Raw genomic sequence first — 24,961 nt, 5'->3', positions numbered from 1 at the left:
GGACGGAAGAAGATGACAAGTATTAGGGATTATACAGAGCGTTTTGATTTTTAAAGATCACATAGTCCCATTGTGCTTTTAAACCGGGACTAAACATGCTTTTTAGTCCGGATTTTTAAGCAACCGGGACCATTGTGGGTTTTGCAATCAACCAAAGATGGTTTCTCCAGTAGTGGTACAATGCCGGTCCTCAAAATTGGGGCATGGTACATGTCACTTAAATCCACTATCTTTGTAAATCCAACATTTAGATCAATGATTTTGTTTTAGTGAATCATTGTAGGTCCAAAGCCCGTCTGACCGTTGACCTGGCTACGTGGTTGTCCAATATAGCCAAAACTTTGCATTTAACCCCTTTCATGTCCGGTCGACCCACTTCTCCTCCAAATATCCCCTCTTCTTCACGCTTTCGGTTTATGGTTGCGGTGGTAACAGCAGTGGAGATGCGGCTGGTCGACCAACCTAACAGTGGTTGCCATTGATGCATGTGTATAGAATGATGGATCTGGATATAACTTATGTGTAGAATGACGGATCTGGATATAACTTCTGGTATTGGAAAGAGGGGTATGTCAAGTATCATCAGAGGTCTGGCTTGATTAGTGAAGAGGAGGCGGGCAGATGTGAAGCAGCCTGTATATTCAATTGAGAAATACTTCAATGTAGGATCTATAGTGCACAAATTCAATTTCAGGCAACATAATAAACCCTAGATTACATCTCAGTTACTACCAAGATCAACTGACCAACCAACTAATTAAATACCTAGCTTTAGCATGGCAAGATCCGCTAATCATCTGCTAGGTGAAACCTTAGAAACTGCTACAGAGTTAAACGTTGAAATTGCGTAAAACACCAAGCTTCACCACTACAGATTCAACTAGAGAAATGGAAGGGGATAGAAAGAGGATGGACAGGCACCTCTTCACCTTCCCCCGCAAGGTTAGGTCCATCTTCTTCCTCAACACTACCGACAGCGCCACCGCCTTCAGCTGATCGACTGGCGTCTGACGGCCTAACGCGCCATCCAAATCTTGTCTCTGGCCACCATAGAGTGCCCACGATCACCGTCACCATGCTCAGAGTCGTCGCCACAATGCAAGTGTGGGGGTTAGAGTGAGGTTGGGATCGGGCGCGGAGGGGGCTAAGTGCAAGGTTTTGATTGGTAGGTCAATACGGTCAAGCGGACTTTGGACCTGTACTGATCCACTAGAACAAGATCATGGACCTAAATATCAAATTTACAAGATCGTGGATCTAAGTGACACAACGCTCTAACTTTAAGGACTGACGGTGTACTTTACTTTTTAAGAAACTACTATTTGTAGCTTGTGGCTACCGGTTAGGTTTCTTAAGGCGCGGTCTGCTTTCCTAAACTTGACACTGGTATACTCATATTTATAACTAATTTTTATGGTAGGTGATGTACTCGTTGATGGCGAAACGTCCGTCACTACTTAAAAAACTATTTTTCCAAACAACCCCTATATTTTTATAGGTGACCTAAATAAAGACATGCATGTGAAAATGGATAGAGTCTTCTGTCAATACCCGTATATAAAAATTAATATTTACGGATATGCTTCCTAGCTTGTAAAAATATGATTATTTTTATCGGCGGCCGTCTTAAAAGCCATACTATGAAAATCGTAATTTTCACAGATGAAATCACTCCTTATATCCTCACATCCTTTCTCACACAACTCACAAAGCGATAGACTGACGGTGGATAAGTATTGAGGTGGGTCTGGCGGAAGCAAAGATAAGGTCTGGGCCGCCTGGCGGTAGCGATGACCATGGATTGATCGGCAAGGAGGTCTAGCGGTGAAGCTATGTGTTGGCTCCCTTTCCTCCGATGGCAAGATGGCGGGAAGGGCACATCCTTTGCACGGAAGGCGGTGAATCGACTGCGACATCCCGGGAGGCGGTGAATCCATCGGACGCATGCCTCATGAACGGCAGATCTGCTGCCAGGAAGGTTGGGGATGGCATTGGCAATGTCTGCAACGGCGGATCCGGCGGCACTCATTTGCATGGGCAGTGTCGACGATGGACTGCGGTAGTGATGATGATGGCTTCACCGGTGACTACTATGCCACTAGGATTGGATCGAGCTAGGATTTCTGGAATTTTGTCTTTTGGAAGTCTTTTAGCCGAAATATCTTGTAGTTGGTCCTCATAACGTGCTAGCCTGTGAAAAATAATTATTTTCGCATGCGGTTAGGTGCCTGCTAGGAAAATTTGGATTTTCACAAAACATCTTACTCGAGGTTGTTATCCCACCCACCTAGAAAAAGCCTCTTAATGCGTGGTGACTTCGTCAATGAAAAGATATGCCGGCCCATTTTGGATGTGCTACTGGTCCAATCTTTCGGGATGCTTTTAATGTTTGGTATACGTCAATGAAAAGATATGCCGGCCCATTTCCCGATAGTATCTGCCTTGTTTTCCATTGACACGCAATTAGCGAATAAGTTTTTCAGTGGGGGTAAATAATCACCTGCTTTGTACTCTATAGAGTCTGTTGTGTGTAATCAGATAATTTATCAAAATTAAATGCGCATATTTTTTTCCTACCGTCACATAAGTGAAAAAGGAATTCCAAAATACCATCAAGATGAGCTACATCATCAAACAAATATTAACCGTTCGATGCACGATTTGAACAAAGAGGACTGCTGGATCGGAAGAGAAAAAAATAAATAAATAACCAACAATGTTCATGCAACACCAATGAGATATGTGGTAAGAAAGGTATTAAAATGAAAAAAAATACATTGGCCACATAAAAAATCACCAATAAATATTTATAGTAGTTCTATTGTATCAAAAATAACGAGTATTAGTGTATATATGAATAACTAATTAACCTAATGCTATCAATTATTCATTATGCCTTAAAATTATAAATCATGTTGCGTGGAGGACATAGTAAATTTTGAAAAGATAATTTAACATGTGATTATAAGATTTACGATAAAAACTATATATACACTTCTCAACGTGTAAAGGATGTGGGTATTTACATTATTAGATTTAGAAACTGAAGGAGTCAATGTTGTAAAATGTGACAAATTATTTCTTTAGATAATATTCTTAATCACAAATCACGATATAGAACCTGTTAGTTTTATAGCTACACTTTAAAATGTGTTTAAAATGTATTTATTTTTAATTTTTATTATATATTTAGGCCCATTAACACAAATAACATATAAATACATCTAATAGATAGGTTATAGTCGCGCAAACGTGCGACTTATAGGCTAGTATTTTACTGGTAAGTATTTGTCAGCTCGTTACAACAGAAATTTTAATATGAACATTGTCATATAATTATCAAGCTAGTCATTGTTATCTCCTAATTTTTACATATATTTTTTTGCCTGACAGGTGGGCCTTTTACCCATACGCTCTCTTTTTTTTCTTCATAAACATAGCTACTTGCTTTTTTTTAAAGTATCATATAGATGTCTACATCTATATAAAACAAACAAACAAGTTTATTCTTTGCTAGATGCACCAAAGAAAACATACATAATTCGATCTAAATTGTAGGATCATTATCTAATACTCCATCCGTCCCAAAATATAAAGGATTTTAGTTCGATAGTACGCATGCTAGTACTAGGATGTATCCCATCGAACAAAATTACTCCCTCCGTTTCACAATGTAAGACTTTTTAACATTGCCCACATTTATATAGATGCTAATGAATCTAAACATTATTATATATATAGATTTATTAGTATCTATATAAATATGAATAATGCTAGAAAGTTTTACATTGTGAAACGAGGAAGTATATATCTTATATTTTAGGACGTTGGAGGTACGAATCATTGGTTTAATGCATCTTTATTATTACTACTATAAAAAGTAACTGTTCGGAATTATCCCCAGAACTTATTGATACCATATTATTGTTCCTATATAATTAACAATCAATTAAGCTGCTGTTATTGTCAGGACGGGAGGATAATTCATGAAAGGTGTGTTTCTTGACCTGGTTTTTAGTTTATACTAGGTGATACCCCACGCTTTGCTGCGGGATTCATGGATGAGTATATATTAAATATTATCAAAATGATGAAAGTTGAAATGTTGAGAAAATAATGTGAGGAAGATGATTTGACATATACTTGTTGATCTCTATACTATAATATTGTATAATATTGTAGATGATGTGTAATACTTGCATGGGATTTAAAATATACTAGAATAGTAATTACTAGTGAGTGATTACGTGGCATGCTTGCATGGGATTTTAAATAGGCTAGAATAGTAATTGCTAGTGGGTGATGATGTGGCATGCTTGCATGTTGAGATTTAGCTTCTAATAATTGTTAGTGGGTACTAACTATATATGGAAAGTATAGATTTGCCACTGCATGCATACACGTACACGATTACTTAGTAATTTCTAGCAAGAGAAATGCCCATGAGTCTTCCGGTTAGCTTCACAAGGTGGTGTGCTAGTCGACCTGGGTTCGAAGGCTCGCTCCCTCTAATTATTTGATATTAGGTCATTCCCTAATATTTATATTTTTTAAGTAATTTTTAGCAAGGAAACTACTATATATGTTGGGCAAAACCAACCACTTATCAAACATAATATGATTTTCAACCAGTTGGGGTTTTAACCCTTGATTTTGTGCCGGTTGATGTCAAACTGGATTCATTTAGACTAGGTTGACCCCATTATCTGATATAATAAGGTTTTTTTTTGTTATTTTTTCCATTCATGGGAAAATGAGTTTACTACAGGACATTCAAAATTTGTGGTATTTACTGCAGGGCACTTAAAGGACAATAAGGAAAATATGGTAGTTAGCTACGGGATACATAATGATTATTTTATTATATTCTGTAAATAGAGAGAAATTTTTGGAAAAGATAAGTTTACACATGGGGTCATTTTTTTAACTTGACTAGATCTAATTCGAATCAGACTCAGACTAGAGGAGTGAGAAGGATCGAATCAGGGGAGTGTGAATAGTCAGACCCAATAGCCCTATAAGCCGATGGATGTATCGCCCTGATTTTCGTTCGGGATTAAAAATCATTAAATAAATCATTTCTAGAAATTATATTAAAAATTAATGCAATTTAATCAAGTGAAATAATGAGAGAATTAAAATTTTCCTTTAAAAATCATGGCTGGGAATATTTTTTAATATTCTCTTAAATTTCCCGTGAATTTTCAAAGCTCAAGAAGTAATTATAATAATAAAAAACCATAAATCCCCTTCTCTGTCTTTGGGTCGCTTCCGGCCCAAGCCCTCTTTCGGCCGCGGGCCCCTCTCTCTCTCAGGCCGGCCTCCCCTCTTCTCCCTTGGGTCGACAGCCCGCTCAGCTCCCCCTTTCCCCTCAAGTCCGTTTTGCCTCCTTCTCTCTCTCCCTTCGCTGATAGGTGGGATCGGTGGCCCCACCTATTAGCTCTCTCTTCCACCTCCGACCGAAACCGCCATGGCCGCCACCTTCCCACGTCACCGCCTCCCTCACGCCATCTCCCGTGCGAGCTTGGACCACGCCGCCCATCCCCTCCACCTCCACTCTCTTATCCCCCACTTGTCCCGTGCTATTCGGCGCCGGCCGAGCCGCCACCACCCCACGACACCGCCCCACTCCCCCTCCAAATCTGCCGCTCACCGGCCCTCTCCTCTCCCCCTCGAGCTATAAAAATGCTCACCACACCTCCCTCTCTCTTTTTCCCCAACTCCCCGATCTTGCCGCGCCTTCCATCGCTCTCCCCACGCCGCTCCTCACCTTCGCCACTCGCCGAAGCCCTCCGGCCGTGTAGACCCCCGATTTTTGGAAATCGGAAATCTTCTGTGTTTATCCGTACCAATCCCTGGATCAGTAGTTGGTACACACATACATAGTTGATCACAACATATCACGAATGAATTCAGGCTAAAAGAGTTAAATACTTACATTAGGGCCAGGTAGGCCAACAACTATCAGAGAACAACAGCGGAAGACAAAATAATATAAGGGCTCGGTTAACATGCCACAGGCAGTCGACTGGGGAGCGAGACCTAGAACAAGACCGCACTCCGATCATCTTGTTGGATACGCAAGCGTACCGACAAGGGCTTCTTTTCAACACTCCCCTAAAAGATATATAAATAGCAAGGGTGAGTACCAACCGTACTCAGCAAGCCACCACAACAACAATGCATATGATAGAGAGTATTCAAGGAATGGCTTCAGGTTCTTTTGCATAAAGCTGCGTTTTGCAAATATTTTCACAAGCCTAAGACCTATCATAGACTGATCAAATTTTAGTTCCAGTGTTCACATTAAACAACGACGGTTCTGTCCACCATCCATTGTGATCCCAAGGATAGCTTCCCGCCATTGAGTCGTCATGGTTTTCTGAGAACGTCCACCTTCCCTCCTCTCAGGAAGTGGCTCCATCAGCATAAAAATCATCATGCAATATCCCATCCCACACAAGTTAAGAATTTAGAGTCTAGCCAAGTGTAATACATGTCCCGGTGCTCATTAACCGCGAGCACGGCTATTCGAATAGATTTGGTTTACTCACACTGCAGTGGATGTACACTTTACCCGCACTCCGCAACTGCCCAACACATGAGCCTCGTCCCAACACATGAGACGCGTCACGGCAAAGCTTTTCGATAACCTCGCATTGGCAGTACCCGCTCCATGAACTTAAATCCTCATGCACTCTAGGTGTCCATGTTTCTAGCAGTGAGAGGAGTTCTGGCGCTCCCGGGAAAGAGAAGTCTCACACACACATTAAATTATAGTTCAAGTTAAGTTCTCTCTCTCACACACTCATGGCAGTCCTACTAATGGCGACACCGATGTAGGGCACGCCTCTCGGCCCTACCTCAACGGCTGTCCCATCGTAGCGCACCTGCCTCACTCAGGGGTGAACCATCTATGCAGGGATACTGCCTCCACTCGGCTATCTAATCCGCTAGGTCTATACCCATTCGAGAAGTACGGTTGTACGGGGGTCGTTTCATGCTTAACTTCATGGCTCGGTCCTTAATTGACCGGGGACGGTACTAGCCTTTTCCAGATACCACCCAAATCCTCCGTCCGCCCCAGTCGAAAATAGTTGTTTAGTTTTATTTTTTTTTCCTTTCACAAATCATGTCATCAATATCATGGCAATGTGGCGCTCATGTCTCCACATGCCGCATCTCAATTACCTTCCCAAAGGTAATTGCCCAGGCATATAGCATTTGATAAATATGAGTATGCATAATTCTAGAATAGCATTTCTAAGCAATTGTCATAATTGACTAGGGACTCATACGTAAACATGGTTACGAAGGAATAAGGGCAAACAATAATCAAGGCATGGCATAATCACAAGTAGGATGTTCATCATTGCATGCAATTTTATTTGTAAACAAAATAATTTCGCAATTGGGATCAACATGTTCAAGGAATAGTGATGACTTGCCTTGCTCAGAGTAGTCCTTATTCTTTATATAATCTTGATCAACCTTCACCTCCTGGAAGCTGCATACGTTGCCTCACGACTAATCGATACACAGTCTAGAATACGCGAGAAAAACCAATATTCAAGCAACAGTCAAATATGCACAAACAAAATATATTTGTTGAGGTCGAACCTAAGGTTGCTCATATTATTCGCGCTTGCTAATGGACTCTAATCAAGCTAAGAGCTAAGGTTTCTTAGTCTTTCTGTTGTCATGGTGGTTCAGTCTAGCTAATGGCTAAGGAAGGATTATGGTTACACATGCATCTATCTAAATAGAACGGTTATACACTAGAGGTTCTGTTGCCGGATGGATTTTGGATCGGTCAAATAATTACTGTGAATCATTTGTATTATTATTTTATTAATGGAGGCTTTATTTTAATTATGTACATATTTTACTTGTCAAAATAAATTATAAAAGGTTAACAATTACTCATGCTTGTATGTTAGAATTGTTTAGGTTAATCATATTATGGTTACGGATTATCCCATCACATAATTTTACAATGACTATTCCAAATTTACACTTGATCTGTAATTATACGAGGACAAGATGTATCACTAGTATTTATCTAATATTCATGTTTGTCATATACTCCCTCTAAATTAATATATGCAACAAGTAAATTAATACGATACCATATATCTATAATGGGATGTACAATATATGTGTGTGCACAATATCTTAATATATATTGAATCATTTATTTGAATAGTTGCTATGTACTGCTTGGTTAACTAAGGGTAGCTCACCTCTCCTACTATATGCTATTATATGGGATATGTCGTTGATTAATTTCATATAGGTGATTTAATCACACTAGCTCTGTTATTATTTGCCATAAACAAGCTTAGGACCGATCTATGTGTATCCATATTTTACTTACCTAATAATTATAAGGCTAACTTTATTTAAATAACTAATAAGTCATGGGTTTTAATTATATTTGGACATAGTTTAATAAATGGCGCTAATATTTTCCTATATATCCATTAATTTCAAACAGTGATTATAATTAATTTATGTGGTTGCTACACTGACAAAACATATTAAGGGTAATTATTCTACTGTACAATATCCATTTTTATTTATTGGCACATTTTTAAGTTAACTATTATGCATCCTCTTGATATTAATTATTTAATATTTATAAATATATTTTATTATCATAAGTTTTTAATTTAATCTACCCGAGCATTATATCCATATAATAGGTTAGAAATTTCTATCGCGAACTAAATATCGGACGGAATCTTAAAATTATTATAATGTTATACGATTTAGTTTAGTCTATGAATAAACGAGTAAATATAATATACGTCTAAAATTCCTAGTGATTAAATCCGAATTTCTACCGTGAATCGATTACTTATAGAGGTTACCCAAAAATAATCTATAATAGTATATAAAAATTCATCTAATTGTTTAGTTGTTAATTACATCTAAATTACTACCGCGGATTGGTTTCTTGTAGAAATTATCAAGAATAATCCATAATTTATATTAAATTTCGCAATTCTACGACTATAATTAATCTATAACTAAATTCTAATTATTTTAAATTTCCTAAACTCCCCTAATCTCCCTCTAATTTCCTATTTATTTCCCTTTTCTTTTTCTCCCCCTCTTCTTCTTTTTTCCTTCCTTTCTTTTTTTCTTTTCTTTTTCTTTCTCTCTCTCTTTTCCTTTTTTTTTCCTTTCTCTCTTTCTTCCTTCCGGTTTCTCTCCTCCTTCCTTCTTCTTTCTCTCCCTCGGGCGGTGACGGCGGTGGGCGCGAGGTGGAGGGGGGGGGGGAAAGACGGCTCACCGGCGGCGGCGGTGGCGGCGATGACGGCGACGGCGGCGCAGTCGCGGCACGGCGCGGCGGCGCGGCGGCTTCGCGGCGGCGGCGCGGTGACTTCGCAGCGGCGGCGCGGCGGCTCCGAAGGCGGCGGCGCGGCGGCACGACGACGGCGGCGCGGTGGAGAGGGAGGGGAATGGAGGAGTGGTGTGGGGTGGAGGAGGGGGAAGGGGCCGGGGTTTTTATAGGGGAGAGAGGGGGAAAAAGGGAGAGAAGGAGGGGGGGAGGGGTGGAGCGTCGGCGGCGCGAGGCGGCGCGGCACGGGGCGCGACGCGGGGCGACGGGTGACGCGACGGCGACGCGGCGTGGCAGCGGCGCGGGGCGCGAGGCGGCGGGCACGCGGCGCGAGGCGACGGGACGACGCGCGGCGCGGCAGTGGCAATGGGACGGCGAGCGGCGCGGCTCGGCGAGGGGACGGGCGAGCGGCGCGCGCGGGCGCGGGGCGCGAGGCGGCGCGACGGCGCGCGGCGGCAGCGGCGGAGCGGGGTGATGGCGACAGGCGAGCGGCGACGGGACGGCAGACGGCGACGGCGCGACAGCGGCGACGCGACAGACGGGCATCTAGGGCTAGGGGACGTGATCGAACACCTAGGAGGCAATGAACAGTGACTTTTCCTATTTATCCCGATTTTAGTGTATTTCCCATATAAATTTGATTCCATAATTCCTAATTTTTGCATAAATGAAGTTTACCCAATATTTGTGTTATTCCAACCAATGGATTTATTCTAGATTAATATTACTCATATTTTATTTATATAATTTATTTGAATTTTTAATTAGGGTTAATTCTTATTATTATTATATATATTTCAAAGTTTTCCTATTTTTCTTCTTTTAGGGTTTTTGTTGATTTATAAATTGAGAAAAGTTGCAAATTAAATTTGTATTTACTCCTAAGCATTTGGGTGACCGTATTAAGTGTTCAAATGTGAATTTGCCCAAAATTTAATATTGTCCAATATTTAAGGATCATTAAAGATTCTATAATTTTCTAATGAGACCGTTATTAACACAATAGCACATTAGCTCAATTTATTTATATGTTAGTTTATTTTATATGGAGGGGTTTAATATATCAAATTTCAATCCCTAAATGCAATTAGGAACTTGGTGCAATATCGATCTACATATCGAATTAAATACTCCCGTAATTCTATTATATATACAGAGAGCTCAGTTTATTTGAATGATCATCATTTCATGTGTACTCATATTATGGCACCCACCTACATTATTCAAATATTTTAATATTTGATAAAATAGGTTAATAATAACTTTTCTTTTATTTGATTTTAATATCTTGTGCATAATTATTTGTAGGATTAAATATATTCCCGTAAATCATATCTATTGTTTAAATGTAGTTCTTTTCTTTACTTTCTTGGTGATCATTTACGGTTTGGCAAGCAATAGCAATCATAACAACCAGCATGATGCAGAAGTTTTAAAAAGTTCAAAATTTTCGTGATTTTCATTGTCTTGAATTTTCAGGATGCTACAGGCCGCGCGCTACCGCCGCCCTAGCCACCGCGAGCCGCGCCGTTCGCACCGTTGGCTTCACCGCTCTACGCCGCACCCCGGCCCCTACCTCTTTTCCCCAAACCGCCATCAGAACCACCTCCCCACCGCAAACCCGAGCCACCGCCGCCTTTTACCACCTCCAACCACCGCTCCTCGCCGCTCTAGCCACCGTCGCGTTGTGCCGCCACCACCGCCGGCTTCGCCGCATGACGCCGCACTCCAGCCTCCCCTTCGCGCCCTCAATCCGTCGCCGAAACCCCCTCCATGCCACACCACCCTATCGGCCGCCCCTTTTACCGCCTCCGGCCGCCGTTTGCCATCACCCCAGCTGCCGCCGCGACGCGCCGCCCACATCGCTGGCTTCGCCGCGCCACGCTCTTCCCCGGTCGCCGCCTCTCCTCGCCGTTGGCCGTCCACCCGCGCCGCCTCCTTGCCTTGTGCGCTCGATGAGCACCCCTTCGTCTCCCCTCCCTTATCCCCTCTCTCCGCTGCCTCCCGCGCATGCCGCCATGCCGGTGGTCGTCGTCGGCGACCATCGGGCCAGGCGCCACCGTCTCCCGGCCGCTATGCCGATGAGCCTTGCCACCTCGCTCGCCCATGGCAACCCCGATTCACTTCGGGTGAATCTGAGCCGTCCACGTGGCCTCCCGGTGCTGGCCCGCGTTGGTGTCTTTGTGGCGCCACGTCGGCGCCACCTCTGCCCGCTTGTCTACCGTGGCCGCCACGTGGTGCGCCCGCTGCCTTGAGTCACCGATGGGTGGGGCCCGCTTGTCGACACCGCCTCTTTCCCCTCGGCTGACGTCATAAATCGTACTAATTGCGCAATAATTCGAGTAATAATTATAGAAGTTCATATAAATGGCTCAAAACTTCTAGAATTCATAACTAATTCCTACGAACTCCAAATTGGGCCATTCAACTTGCAAAATTCATCTAAAATTGAGCTCTGCATGTTGGTTTACTTTTTATGTATACTGTTTACTTGGTTTTTATTAGAGTTTTTCCTCGTTTTGCGTGCCAGCGCGTAGTTTCTGTCGTTTCGGAAGATCATGGTTGCGAGGAAAAGAGTTCAGAGGATTGAATTGAAGAAGCAAGACAAGTCACACATTCCCCATGAAAATATTGAGCCTACTTTATAAATGCTTTACCGTTTGCAAATAAAATTGCATGTTTTGCTTACATGGGATTACGGGATTACCTATCTGTTCGCTTGTGCCATATTACTTGATATCCATTCCTTGCAAACTTGGGGGATAATTTGACTAGCTTGTGTTACTTATGTTGACCTAGCTAGAATTATATATGCTTAGCCATGCTTAATTACCACTAGCTCACATAATGGGATAATTACATTATTAGATACTTAGTATCATGACGAGCTGCGTGCTCGGGACACCCGGCCATGTTTCATTAGTCGTAATTATCCAACTAAAATGCGACTGAATGGTGGGCTGTGAGTGCATGGTTTTGCTAGTCGCATCCATGGCAATTAAGGACCGGTTCGCGGGATGCACTGGAAGACTTACTACGCTTACCACAAGCGGTAATGGGTAATTGTTGACTTGTAGTATAGCTTTTCTCTAACTGACGTATTGCGGCAAAGGTGAGCGTGATGGAATTAGGATGGGCCCTGTGACAGCCTTTGCTGCTTCCGGATTCACCTAGGCATGAGGGGGGGCTGCCCGCTGCCCGCTGCCTGCTGGGGAGAGGGGGTGAAACCTGAGGTGTGGCATCGATTGGTCAGGGGGAGTTATGCGAAGAGTCTTGTCACAATCACTCGACATGGTGACGTGTCTGGTCAGGCACGGTGATATGCTGATGGATTGTGTTTTGTGGATACAGTTGTACACCTCTGGCCAAAATAAATCTATTAGAAGAGCCGTGCCCGCGGTTATGGGTGATTGACCAGAATCACCGTGATTAGTCTTACGCCCTTAATAACTTGACCTAATGAACTAGTGTAGTTCAGGTGGGTTGGTTGGGCTTGTTCAACGTGGGGTAGTTTTGTTCAGTGGAGATATAATCTTGCCTTAATTAATCAACTGTTTTTACTATTTTCAACAATAAATGTTTTACATCTGCCTTTATGCAAATAACCTCCCTTGCATGCATACATCATTGGTGTGGCTTACTAAGTACGTTGGTTGTTATTATTCCTCCTTTTCAGAAGTGTAGTGCTCCTGAGCCGAAGATGAAGTTAGAGGATCAAGGTTCAGACCCTAGTTGAGTTTTGCCTGTGGAGTGGAGCTGAAGCCCCGCTAGGATCGTCTTTTTCCGCTGCTGCCGTTTTCTTTTGATATGAGGACTAAGTGCCTCTTCTGTAAGTATTTACGCTTTATTTATGCTTGGGTTTGTATATAAATTTGTCGTTTTGTGTACCCTGGCCGATTCCTGGATAGGGATTTAATACACGAAATAGTCTGGAATTTTTGGCTAAATTTCTGGGCGTGACAATGGACATATAGGCAAATTGGTACTTTCCACACCGTTTCTCTCTCTGAACCAAATATATAACACGTTTAATGTCCAACAGCTAATTACCATGGTTTTTAGTGGTATCTCATAGGAGTAGTATAAGCATTTTTAGTATAGTGTCAAATCAAATATTTTTTACTTTGACTATTAAAAGCAAAAAAAATGATCAATCATGTAAATTTGATGTTATTAAATTGATGTTATTAGATTTATCATTAAACAAACAATCATAATATGCAACTCTTTTTATTTAAAATATCTTACTTTTATAGATATTGTTGCTTATGGTAGAATCTCGAAGACTATGTCAAGGTCCAAAAATGATTATATTTGAGGACAGAGGGAGTACATATGTTTTTATTGTCCTACAATAAATACCATGAACTTTAAGTGTCATGTAAGAAACTTTGCCATGAAAAAAACTAGATAACCTTATCCTCATATGTGTAGGATCGAAACACCAGAACTAGCCAACCAGAGAGGGGGTGAATGGTTGGTATACCCAAAAACTCAAACTTTTAGCAGAAATAAAAGTTACCTTGAAATTCGATGGATCACGGTCTGACCGCTTGATAGCCGTCGGTCTGACCGGAGTTGATCGCCTGGTTGGACCGCCGAGATCAGCTGCCGTCGCCTGAAGCCGCCGCCGGTCTGACCGCAGGTTCGTTGCCGGTCTGACCGCTGCCTTGCCACCGGTCCGACCGCCGGTGTGTCGCCGGTTAGACTGCCAAAACCGATGAAACACAAATTGAAGAACTCTCAATGACAACTTTATTGCTTCTCTCTGTATTTACAAAGTGCAACAACAGCACTCCTTACAAAAATCTTGACTAAACTCGAAACCCTAACTAAACTATCAACTCAATTGCTCTCAACAGCGATACCGGGAAGCCTCACGCTCCCTCTCTATTTATACATGAGGTAGGCAGCCTAAAGCCACGAACCAAACTCATACTAAAGTCCTAATCCCCTAGGAAACCTTCTCGTACAAGAAACAAACTTTGCATAACCAATCATACCAAATTTAGACTCCTTCCAAATTCAACTCCGCATCCTATACGCACACAATACCTCCATCGTATGCCATATGAAATCTTCATCAACCACGTGCATTGAACTCTAGACTAAGTATCCCGCATGATATCTGACCGTCACGGACATCGTCTTATCCCTAAGCCAACTCCCGATCTATCACCGGCAATACTCTCTTGAGGCATCAAGTCACCTACACATGAATTAAACAAAAAAAACTATATTCCGAGACCAAGCTATCTCCAACTTGACTCATTAGTAGCAAACAACAGTATTACATACACATAGTATCTATCTAGAAGCCATAAATATGAAACAATCACGGATATCTAAATAAACAACCCGAAACCGAAACCGATACAGTGTTGGCCGGTCAGACCGCGGGCTGGCCGGTCTGACCGGCAGCACCTGTCCGGTCTGACCGGACCCAAATCACAAGCAGCAGTTCCTATTCACCTGCAAATTCCAATAATCTCCAAAACCACTTCATAAATAAATTCCAAATATCACCAATAATCTCCAATACTAATTGTTCAACTTTGATTTTACAATATGACCATGGTTGGATAATGAGACCACCTAGGGATTTTACAGGTACGTGGATAGAAAATGGGTTAGAGACAGAAGGACGACGATAATGAGAATGGCACGAGTTGAAGCGCCGGAAGAATGGCACGCTTGCTAATATGCGACACAAATTAGTCATGTTCGGCTAAATCAATTCAGTGTAATCTAGAGCAATGATGGTGTAGTAATGATAAAACTTTATTATGGACATAATGTTTGAGAAGACCACAGCAAAATTGCATTATTGCGGTGCATAATATACAAATCAATTGAGATAAGGGAATCCATCTACCTTTTTTTTCTAAAGAGTACTACTTATAAGATTGATATTTGAAAAATGAACTAGTGTCATTATCTAAAAGTTCTCCATTATAATGAAATTCTTATGTTGAATTAAAACTATCAGTATGATTAGGATGGGTGGTATTTGTGAACAACAGCAGTCCATAGACACAAACTCGAAGAGTACAAGATAAAGCAAAACACACACACATGTAGCCAAGTCTCAATAGGGAACAAGATATGTCAAATGATACAAAATCTGTATATACAGAACAGAAAGAAAAAAAAAAACAAACCCAGCACAAATCCACAAATTGATTCGCGACCTAATACTTCTATATATATCAAGAAATGATGGAAAAGACAAATGAAATAAGGAAATGCCTTCACAGATTTTTCCAGCGAGAGGAACACAAGTCCGTTGCCCATTGGCTTTGACCAATTAAAGCAAAGGAAAAGGTAAATTACAAATAAAAAAAAGGGAAAGAAATATATTTTTAAAAAAGGAAGGATAAAACCATAAAAAAAAATTCTACTACCCCACCAAACTTAATTTTATTTTTTTAATCGTCTTACCCGCTCGCCTTTCCTTTTCTCTCTATATCTACCTCATTCTTGTCGCACCAGCAAAAAAAGCTTCCTTCTTCCTCCCATGGGTGGTGCCTCCCCCTCCCTCTCCCCCACCTCCACCTCTACCCGCCGGAAACCCGCCGCCGCCGCCGATTTCCCCTTCTCCGACGCTTCCCGAGTCGCGCAGCTGGTGCTGGATTGGGGAGTATTGAGCGATGCTGCGTTGCTGCGCCCCACGTGTTCGACGGAATGCCTCGGCTGCGCCGACGCCAAGAACCGCTAGGATTAGGCGCTCCCTGGGGTCCCTTTTAGTTCCCCTCTGACGATTCGTGAGCCTTTTCGTTCGCCTGGTTGGCTTTTGCTGTGATTTGGTGTGGGATTTTTTCTTCTTGTGGGTTATAGAGAGTATAGAGAGAGAGAGAGAGATCAAGAAGTGCTTGATTTGGGCTTACTCCGGTAGCGTTTTAGGCGGTTCTTGCTGCTTTTATGGGAGTTCCCGTCGTCCAGAATTACGATTCTTGGACTGCGGACCTTGCGATGACGGATTGCGGCGGCGGCGGAGGCGGCGAGCGCTGCGACCTCGGCTTCCGGCCTATTAACGGAGGCCGAGGCGCTGCCATGGAGCAGCGTGGTGACGGTACGGATGGGCCGTCGGTGTCCCCGCCGGAGCGCGTCCCCACGCCGTCTTCGTCGAGGTACGCCGGGTGGCGGCGCCTCTCGTCACCTGGTCCTCTCCGATGCTCGACAAGGTGAGAAATTTAGCTTTTTGATGCATAGCCAGGAGGATATAGCGTGAAAAAAGTATTCTCACTGAATAAGGTTTGCTGGATGTATAGGAGTGTTGGTTATGAAGATGGTGATGACTCGGAGCGGTATTTCTCTCCGCACAGTGAGTTTTCTCAGGACACTTCGGATACAGATTCGGTGAGCACAAGTATTAGTAGGATGTACACCTTCAGATTGGGGACTTCGAGCCCGGTAGATAGTCCCGTGAGACGATTGGGACTAGGAGACACAAGTCCATCCTCCAGGAGGAGCTGCCACTCTCCTGTCTACCCTTTGAATTCTGTCCATGGCTCTGAAGATGTCGATTATTCTAGCTTTGTGGATTCACCTGTTTGCGGTGATGAACAGCAGAACAATACCTCGATACCGATTGATTTTGAGAGTAACAGACTCATTTGGTATCCACCACCACCTCAGGACGAGGGTGATGACTTTGAAAATGGTTTTTTTGAATACGATGATGATGATTATGATGGCAATGATGTTGGTGATACGAATACCTTCACACGTGTTAACCATGATCATGGTGGTGAAGATGATTCGCTGGGAATAAAAGGAAAACACAATATAGCCCATAAAGAGTTCCTAAGGAATGCTTTGCATGGGCATTTCAGGGCTCTTGTGTCCCAGCTGCTCCAAGGTCATGGCGTTGATCCTGTGGATGTATGGTCAGACATAATATCCTCATTAGCATGGCAGGCGGCTACCTTTGTAAGGCCAGATACAAGTAAAGGTGGTAGCATGGATCCCACGGACTATGTCAAAGTCAAATGTGTAGCATCAGGGAATCCCAATGATAGGTATGCCTTAATGAATAACATGTATATAAGAATTGCATGACCTTCTTTGCCATTTTATTGCTGGGGCTAAATGGTATTCATCTGTTTGCAGTACTTTCATTAAAGGTGTAGTTTGTTCTAAGAATGTAAAACATAAACGCATGGTGTCAAAGCATGAGAACCCTAGATTGCTTCTTTTGGGGGGAGCACTAGAACACCAAAAGGCTTCGAACAAACTAGCATCGATAAACAGCATTCTTGAACAGGTTACACATCATCCATTTTCTAGTTAAGGTGATTATCTGATTGCTCTCAACATGTAAATGATGAACTCTAAATTATGATTTTACAGGAAAAGGAATACCTTAAGATTGCAGTTGCAAAAATAGAGGCCCAACGACCTCATGTTTTGCTCGTTGAAAAAAGCGTGCCACTATATGCTCAACAGCTTCTTGCAAAAGATATCTCTTTAGTTCTGAATGTCAAGAGATCACTTCTAGAAAGGATATCACGCTGCACAGGTGCTCAAATTGCTTCATCCATTGAAAATGTTACTTCGGTAAGGCTTGGACAGTGCCAAACATTCTGGATTGAACGAATTTCAGAGTCTTCATCACCAAAGAATGCAAACAAGAAGTCTGCCAAGACACTGATGTTTTTTGATGGTTGTCCAAGACGGTTGGGCTGCACGGTAAGCATCATACTGTTCGTTGTTGACTCAATGATCATCAAAGTTACATATTGATTACCTATTGTAAATTGCCATGATCATGTAAGGCTTCATGCTTTGTTTTGTGACTTACATAATCAAACCACCTTGTTTTTTTACTAGATCCTTCTAAGAGGCACATCCCACGAAGAGTTAAGGAGGGTTAAACTTGCTCTACAGTTTGCACTATTTGCAGCCTATCACCTATCACTTGAGACCTCATATCTTGCAGATGAGGGTGCAACACTACCAAAGATCCCTTCAGATATTTCAGCTCTTCCACTTGAGAATCATGTGGATGGTGGGAACTGTTCCTCAAGTTACTGTCTTCAGGATTTTAACGATTTTCAAATTGTTGGTCAGAAAACTTCAGATAATGGGTGCAACATGCCTGCAAATTGCCTTAATGATTCTGAAAACCCGCTATGTGCGGATAAATCTTTTCTGGGACCTAACTTAAATCAGGCAGAGTACATCGGTGTCACTAATGGTATATATCCTCGTTCTCCAAGATCCTCCCTTGATAAGGGTTGTGTACCACCTTCAGACATTATTGTTCAGACATCCAAAAGCTCACCAATGGGACCACGTTTTCATAGAGTTGAAAGTGACTTGGATAATGGTTGGCAAAATACATCAGATGAAGAACATGCAGGATTAGCTGTACGTGACCATAATGAAAACCACATTGAATATTTCCCAACATCTGATAATCCACAAAGCATTTTAGTGTCCTTGTCAATCGCATGTCCTCAGAGAGGGGTTGTATGCAAGCAATCGCAGCTCTTTCGCATAAAGTTCTACGGTAATTTTGATAAGCCACTCGGTAGATATTTCCGCGAAGATTTATTTAATCAGGTGCAGCATTTTTCCTCCTTCTATTCTTTTTTTTTAAAAAAAACCTTTTATTACCTTATTAATTTATATGGTCTTCGCTGGCAGATTTCGTGCTGTGAATCTTGCAAGGAACCTGCAGAATCTCATGTTCGATGCTACACCCATCGACAAGGCAGTCTCACAATCAGTGTTAGAAATCTTGCCTCTGTAAGGTTACCTGGGGAGAATGATGGGAAGATATGGATGTGGCACAGGTGCCTCAGGTGCAAACCTAAAGATGGAATCCCTCCAGCAACACAAAGAGTAGTGATGTCTGATGCGGCACGTGGACTTTCTTTTGGGAAGTTTTTGGAACTTAGCTTTTCGAATCACACAACGGCCAACCGGGTTGCCTCCTGTGGACATTCCCTTCAGAGGGACTGCCTTCGTTTTTATGGGTATGTGATTATTTCTTGTGGTAAAATTGAGTCAAGGCCAATGTAAAAAATGTTATTATTTTCATCTACAGGTATGGAAGCATGGTTGCTGTCTTCCGCTATTCTCCTGTGGATATTCTTTCCGTGAACTTGCCACCCGCAGTACTGGACTTCACTTATCCAATGGCTCAAGATTGGATCATCAAAGATGCTGCTGATGTATGTTCGCTTACATTTAGTTTTGTTTTTTTTTCTTTAGGGCCTATCTGGTCTAGTTTCTGGATGAAAACAGACTAGATTTTCCAGTAGCTGAATCCCACCTAAAGCAATATGATGTGGAATAGTGGTTCTTTTGGTTTCTCAACCTTTTTCTAATTCTATCACAACTCCCATATAAGCTAATGTTTTTAATTTTACCAATCTGTGTATTCTATAACAAGCAGACCAAACTTAGATTATTGATTGATGACCATAAGCCACCAAAATTAGTTTCTTACTCCCTCTGTCCCATTTTAAGTGCAGCCATGGTTTTCCGCGCTCAACTTTGACCGTTCATCTTATTTGAAATTTTTTTTAAAAAAAAAATTAAAAACATAAGTCACGAGTAAAGTACTATTTATGTTTTATCATCTCATAACAACAAAAATGCTAATTATAAAAAATTTTCAAATAAGACGGACGATCAAAGTTGGGCACGGAAACTTATGGTTGCACTTAAAATGGGACAGAGGGAGTAGATAATAAAGTTAAGCCAGAACAGACAAACCATTAAAATTTTAGATTAACATTTTTTTTTGCGCGTGTGTGATCTGTTCACCTATTCAAATTATTTGGCTTTACTTGCAGGTAGCCAGCAGGAAGGAGTACTTTTACAAGGAGATATTCGACAAACTTGACTCAATTGAAAACATAGTTTCAGCCCAAAACATGAGCATGAAAACAGGCTTGCCTAAACATGTTATTGATCTTAAGGATTTGATTAAAGTTGAATGGAAGAAGTATGATGTAAGTTTAACTGCTAGATTGTTTTATTGTTTCTGTTAAGCGGTACAATGTGTTACTATATAAATGCTGTCATGGAGGTTTGATTTGTTATGATGACTGTTCAAAATTATTTTTCAGGTATTGTCAAGGTTTGCTAGCACAGAAAACCTGAATACACTTGAACTGGCTATAGATATTCTTGAGCTCAATCGCCTGAGGAGAGAGCTTATAGTTGATGCACATATATGGGATCGTAGACTGTACATGATGCAGGCACTTACCAAGGAAAACTGTCATACTGTGCCAACTGACGTGCAGTGTCTTGATAAGATTCCTGAAAGCTTTGTAGAAAAATCAAAGGTTGAGATTCCTGGTACACATGAGAATTGGGAGAATTCACTAGAACATACTCAGTCAAGTTCATTGACGGTGGCTGCAAATAGTATAAAACCATTGATCAGGGGAGACCAAATTGACACAATTGTGACACATTTTGGGTTGAAAACCGACATTAAAGGTGAAGTACCTCCGCAGTCTGCTGAAGACTATTCCAGTTCAGTTGTTCCAGGCCCATCTGAACGACCGAATGATGGGATACTGACTGATGAGCTTGAAAAAACATTTGAGAGATCACGATCTTCTGCAACCAACCTTTCTGATAGAATTGACTTAGCATGGACCGGCTCTAGTCAGCTTGTTAATGACCCATCAAAGTGTAGCATTGAGGCACTTCCAGTTGTACCTGCTTCTCTGGTGGATGATCCCTCATACCAGAGAGTTATTGCACCAATCAGAATCAATTCATTTGATTCTGCCATCAATTTCAAAAATAGGTTATCACCTGTAGATGGCTCAGACGGAATCATTAGAAGAGCTTATTCTCAAAAGCCTCCAAAAGCTCTTGAGAGAACAGGCAGGGGTTTGTCCCCGACATTCAAAACTGAGCTATCAGTTCCTGATATAATGCATGGTGAAGGTCGTTTGCTTCTTCAAAATGCTGGAGATGTTGTTGTTCCAATTTACGATGATGAGCCATCCAGCATGATAGCCCATGCCATGACTGTTCCTGATTATCATAAATTCATGTTGCCGTTGCTGGACCAGCAAAATGACTTGGGCAGATTTAGTGTTGGAAATTCTTTGGATCAGGATTCCTCTTCTAGGAGTTCATTAGATGTATCCACGTGGAGCTATGGTTCTGACCAACCTCGAACTGGAAATAGTGACTCCAAGGATATTCATTTGACAGTTTCTTTTGAGGATGACGATTCAATTTCTGTGGATAAAGCTAAATTTTCTGTAACATGTTATTTTGCAAAGCAATTTGATGCAATCAGAAGAAAGTGCTGTCCAGATGAGCTTTACTACATTCGTTCTTTGAGTCGATGCAAGAGATGGAGTGCTCAAGGTGGCAAGAGTAATGTATACTTCGCCAAAACACTAGATGACAGATTTGTCATAAAGCAAGTGACCCGAACGGAACTAGATTCATTTGAGGACTATGCAGCTGAGTACTTCAAATATTTAACAGAAACTGTATCTTCAGGAAGCCCCACGTGCCTTGCTAAAGTTCTTGGTCTTTACCAGGTTTGTGATTCTCTATTGTTATATTCGTGTGTCTGTCAGATGATGTGAGATTGAAACATGTGAAATTTACCGCTACGTATTTTTGACTAGGTTGCTGCCAGGAACTTGAGAGATGGCAAGGAACTAAAGTTGGATGTAATGGTCATGGAAAATCTTTTTTACAAGAAGAAGATATCAAGAATATATGACCTGAAAGGCTCTTTGCGCTCCCGTTACAATCCTGATACATCAGGAAACAACAAAGTTCTCTTAGATCTGAATCTATTAGAGACACTTCATACAAAGCCCATTTTTCTCGGAAGCAAAGCAAAACGAAGGTTGGAGCGAGCTGTCTGGAATGATACTTCTTTTCTGGCGGTAAGTCACTTGCACTTCTGCTGTTGTATGCTATGTTTCTTCAAAGTCATACGCAAATAGAGCTTCCAGTTCCATAAGGCTATCATTTTGCAAACTGTTAAAATTTGTTTAATAATTATAATTGTAAGTTTGGTGGGAGCTAGCTGAATTCAAAGGGTACATCCTTTGAAATTGGCTAAATGTTGCAAATTCTGTGGAAATCAGGTGTACAAGTTACTAAAATTCTGAGATAAGAGGAAATGTGCAAAATTTAAGGTCAAACTCAATTGCATGTTTTAGATACTAAAAAGATATTAACTTAGAGGACAGCACAAATTCAGGATTTAGTCTAATTGAAAATTGTTTAGTGGATGGTGAATATTCACTATTAAATAAGTATCGTCTCTTTCACAAGATGTTGTCTCTTCAATTTATTTTGAGATTTATATACCGTGCCCTTTCCTAGTTATATTGTTGCTGGGAACAGTAAGAAACTTTTGAAGAGATGTGCAGTCGATCTTCATAAATTATGCAACATTTAGTGCAGAATAGAAAGGATATGTGCCTGAACTAAAAAGTGATTTGCTTGTTTCCACTTTGCACAATTAGTACTGTAACATGTGAAATAATATGAAAACAGTCTAGAATTGGTGTAAATCAGTTATGGAGTGTTTATGTTAGTTTGATACTGTAATATTTTTGTCCATCTTATGAAGTCCCTATACTTTTACTTTTAGAACTATGAATACACTATGTCAGCAGTACTTTGCTTGGCTGCTGCCAAATTAGCTTAGGGAGAGTTTTTTTGGAATTGGAGCACATGCTTGAACTGAAGATTATATGGGTGTAGGCAGGGAAGGAAGAAAAAATAATATAGAAGTTTTTAACCCTTTATGTAGCTTTAACTTACACATTTTTTCTTTTAAAACAATGAATGACCTTGGAGGTGTGTAGTCCACATTCTATTTCCAAGCTATGACATTGTAGCCACTTGCTAGATTGGTTGCTGATTTTATTGCCACCTTTAGCAGCTGTGAGTAAAGTTATTGCTCAATTAGTGATCCTACTTAGCCAATTCTCCAGTCAGTTTGGGATTGGCTTAGCCATTAATGCTATCGCAAGACCTTCAACAACCTTGGCTTGGTTAAGGTACACCCTGATTGCCGATGGATAATTGAGCGTCACGTAACCTGTTGCTAATCCTCACAACGGTGGCGTAGTTTTCAAAATGCAGGATACATAAGCAATCTTTTTTTTTATAAAAAAAAAGTGCAAACCATCCGGGTGAACAATTTCTGTAGCATCGTGCTAATTGCTAACACCAAGCTGCATAGGTTGTACCTTCCTCTACTCGAGCATGGATGACATCTACTCATTCTGTCCTGCATTTTCTTTTTTTCAGTCGGTGGATGTGATGGATTACTCACTATTAGTTGGCATTGATGAAGAAAGCAAAGAGCTTGTGATGGGAATCATCGACTACCTTCGTCAGTACACCTGGGACAAGCAGCTGGAGACCTGGGTGAAGGCGTCAGGGTTCCTGGGTGGCTCCAGAGACGTGCTCCCAACTATCATTTCCCCAGACCAGTACAAGAAGAGGTTCAGGAAGGCCATGTCGAGGTACTTCCTGACTGTCCCTGACCAATGGTCATCTTGATGTCTCGATGCCATTGAAGATATCCAAGCATCAGACGCATCCAGACGGTTCAAGTGCAAAATGGAATGATGGGAGAAGAACATGCCGTTCGTTTTCTTTTTCTTAACTTTCTTTTTTCGTTTTTTTTTGTTAGAATAGTCGATCCTATTGTGCCTTGTGTATGTTATTTTTGTCACAACGGGCAGGATCGAGAGCTCCCTGGAGAGGGCTGACGCCGATCAATCCAGGCAGCCTAGAGATCAATACGTGTAAATTTTTTACCACACTATAACAGGAATTGTATAAAGAATGGGAAATACGCGAGTTGTTTTTTTTGCAAAGGCAATGTTGTGAGCTCTCGTCGTCGGTTGAGCTGTTGCTCTGGAGTACAATTCCCTTGCTGGCGAAGTCGTCGTGAAGTGCGTGCACGAGAGACGGTAGCGTAGGGTGGGGGAGGAGAGAGCTTTATGAGGTGTCGGTAGAGCATTATGTAGTTGGTTGGTAGGCGACGACTGATCGCGGGAAGGGAGAGGAGGTGCGTGGGAAGGATTGGGGCAGGTCGTTTACCAAACCGATCGTGGTCGTAGCAAGATCCCGTCCAATTGACGAAAACAGCTTAAGTTGAAAAAAAATCATAATTGAATTTTGATAGTACATAGACATAATACTCTCTCCTTAACGTAACAACTTGTATCCTTCAAAATTTATCCTAACATATAACAATTTCTCTACCTACATTCTCTTCTCAACCAATCACAACCTTACACCATTCGAATTACTTACATTCTTTTCTTCTAATCAATCATAACATTTTTCTGTTTAATTTCACGAACTTTTCTTCTTCTCAACCAATCATAATATTTTTCTATTTAATTCCACCAACTTTCTTATTACTCGTGCCTAATCCGAAAAATCCATATATTTTAAGGCGGAGGTACTATTATCCAAATGCCAAAATTCACAAATTTTAATGCCATTGACATAATATTATCCATAGGTAATTTCTTTTTTTCTATACTTTTTTATTTTAGTTTGTATTTTAATTGGGGGCGGCTCAAATTGGTCAGCGATGGCACTTGATTCTACACCTTGTGGCCGGGGAGGGAGGGG

The 24,961-nt window shown here is 41.4% G+C and overlaps 1 protein-coding gene across 1 annotated transcript; it reads left to right on the top strand.

The window, feature by feature from the left end:
- The first annotated feature begins 15,846 nt into the window (after positions 1 to 15,846).
- LOC127776493 (putative 1-phosphatidylinositol-3-phosphate 5-kinase FAB1C) lies at positions 15,847 to 24,192 on the top strand. Its single transcript, XM_052302882.1, has 11 exons — positions 15,847 to 16,530; positions 16,618 to 17,367; positions 17,459 to 17,612; positions 17,699 to 18,037; positions 18,179 to 18,913; positions 18,998 to 19,329; positions 19,401 to 19,527; positions 20,155 to 20,313; positions 20,431 to 21,879; positions 21,970 to 22,236; positions 23,618 to 24,192. The coding sequence occupies exons 1-11, from the start codon at positions 16,268 to 16,270 to the stop codon at positions 23,870 to 23,872; spliced, it is 4,830 nt and encodes a 1,609-aa protein (XP_052158842.1). The 5' UTR covers positions 15,847 to 16,267; the 3' UTR covers positions 23,873 to 24,192.
- The last annotated feature ends 769 nt before the right edge of the window (positions 24,193 to 24,961 follow it).

The sequence above is a fragment of the Oryza glaberrima genome, chromosome 6 (genome assembly GCF_000147395.1).
Source record: "Oryza glaberrima chromosome 6, OglaRS2, whole genome shotgun sequence".
Lineage (NCBI taxonomy): Eukaryota > Viridiplantae > Streptophyta > Magnoliopsida > Poales > Poaceae > Oryza > Oryza glaberrima.
Note: the sequence above shows the minus strand (reverse complement) of the source record. Positions and strands in the feature narration are given on the sequence as shown.

What these genes read in the sequence shown, in the direction of transcription:
- LOC127776493 (XM_052302882.1), top strand. Translation starts at nt 16,268, where the DNA reads ATGGGAGTTCCCGTCGTCCAGAATTACGATTCTTGGACTGCGGACCTT. An exon ending in GACTGCCTTCGTTTTTATGG is followed by an intron (nt 19,330 to 19,400) that starts GTATGTGATTAT and finishes TTTCATCTACAG; the next exon opens with GTATGGAAGCATGGTTGCTG. An exon ending in AAGTTCTTGGTCTTTACCAG is followed by an intron (nt 21,880 to 21,969) that starts GTTTGTGATTCT and finishes ATTTTTGACTAG; the next exon opens with GTTGCTGCCAGGAACTTGAG.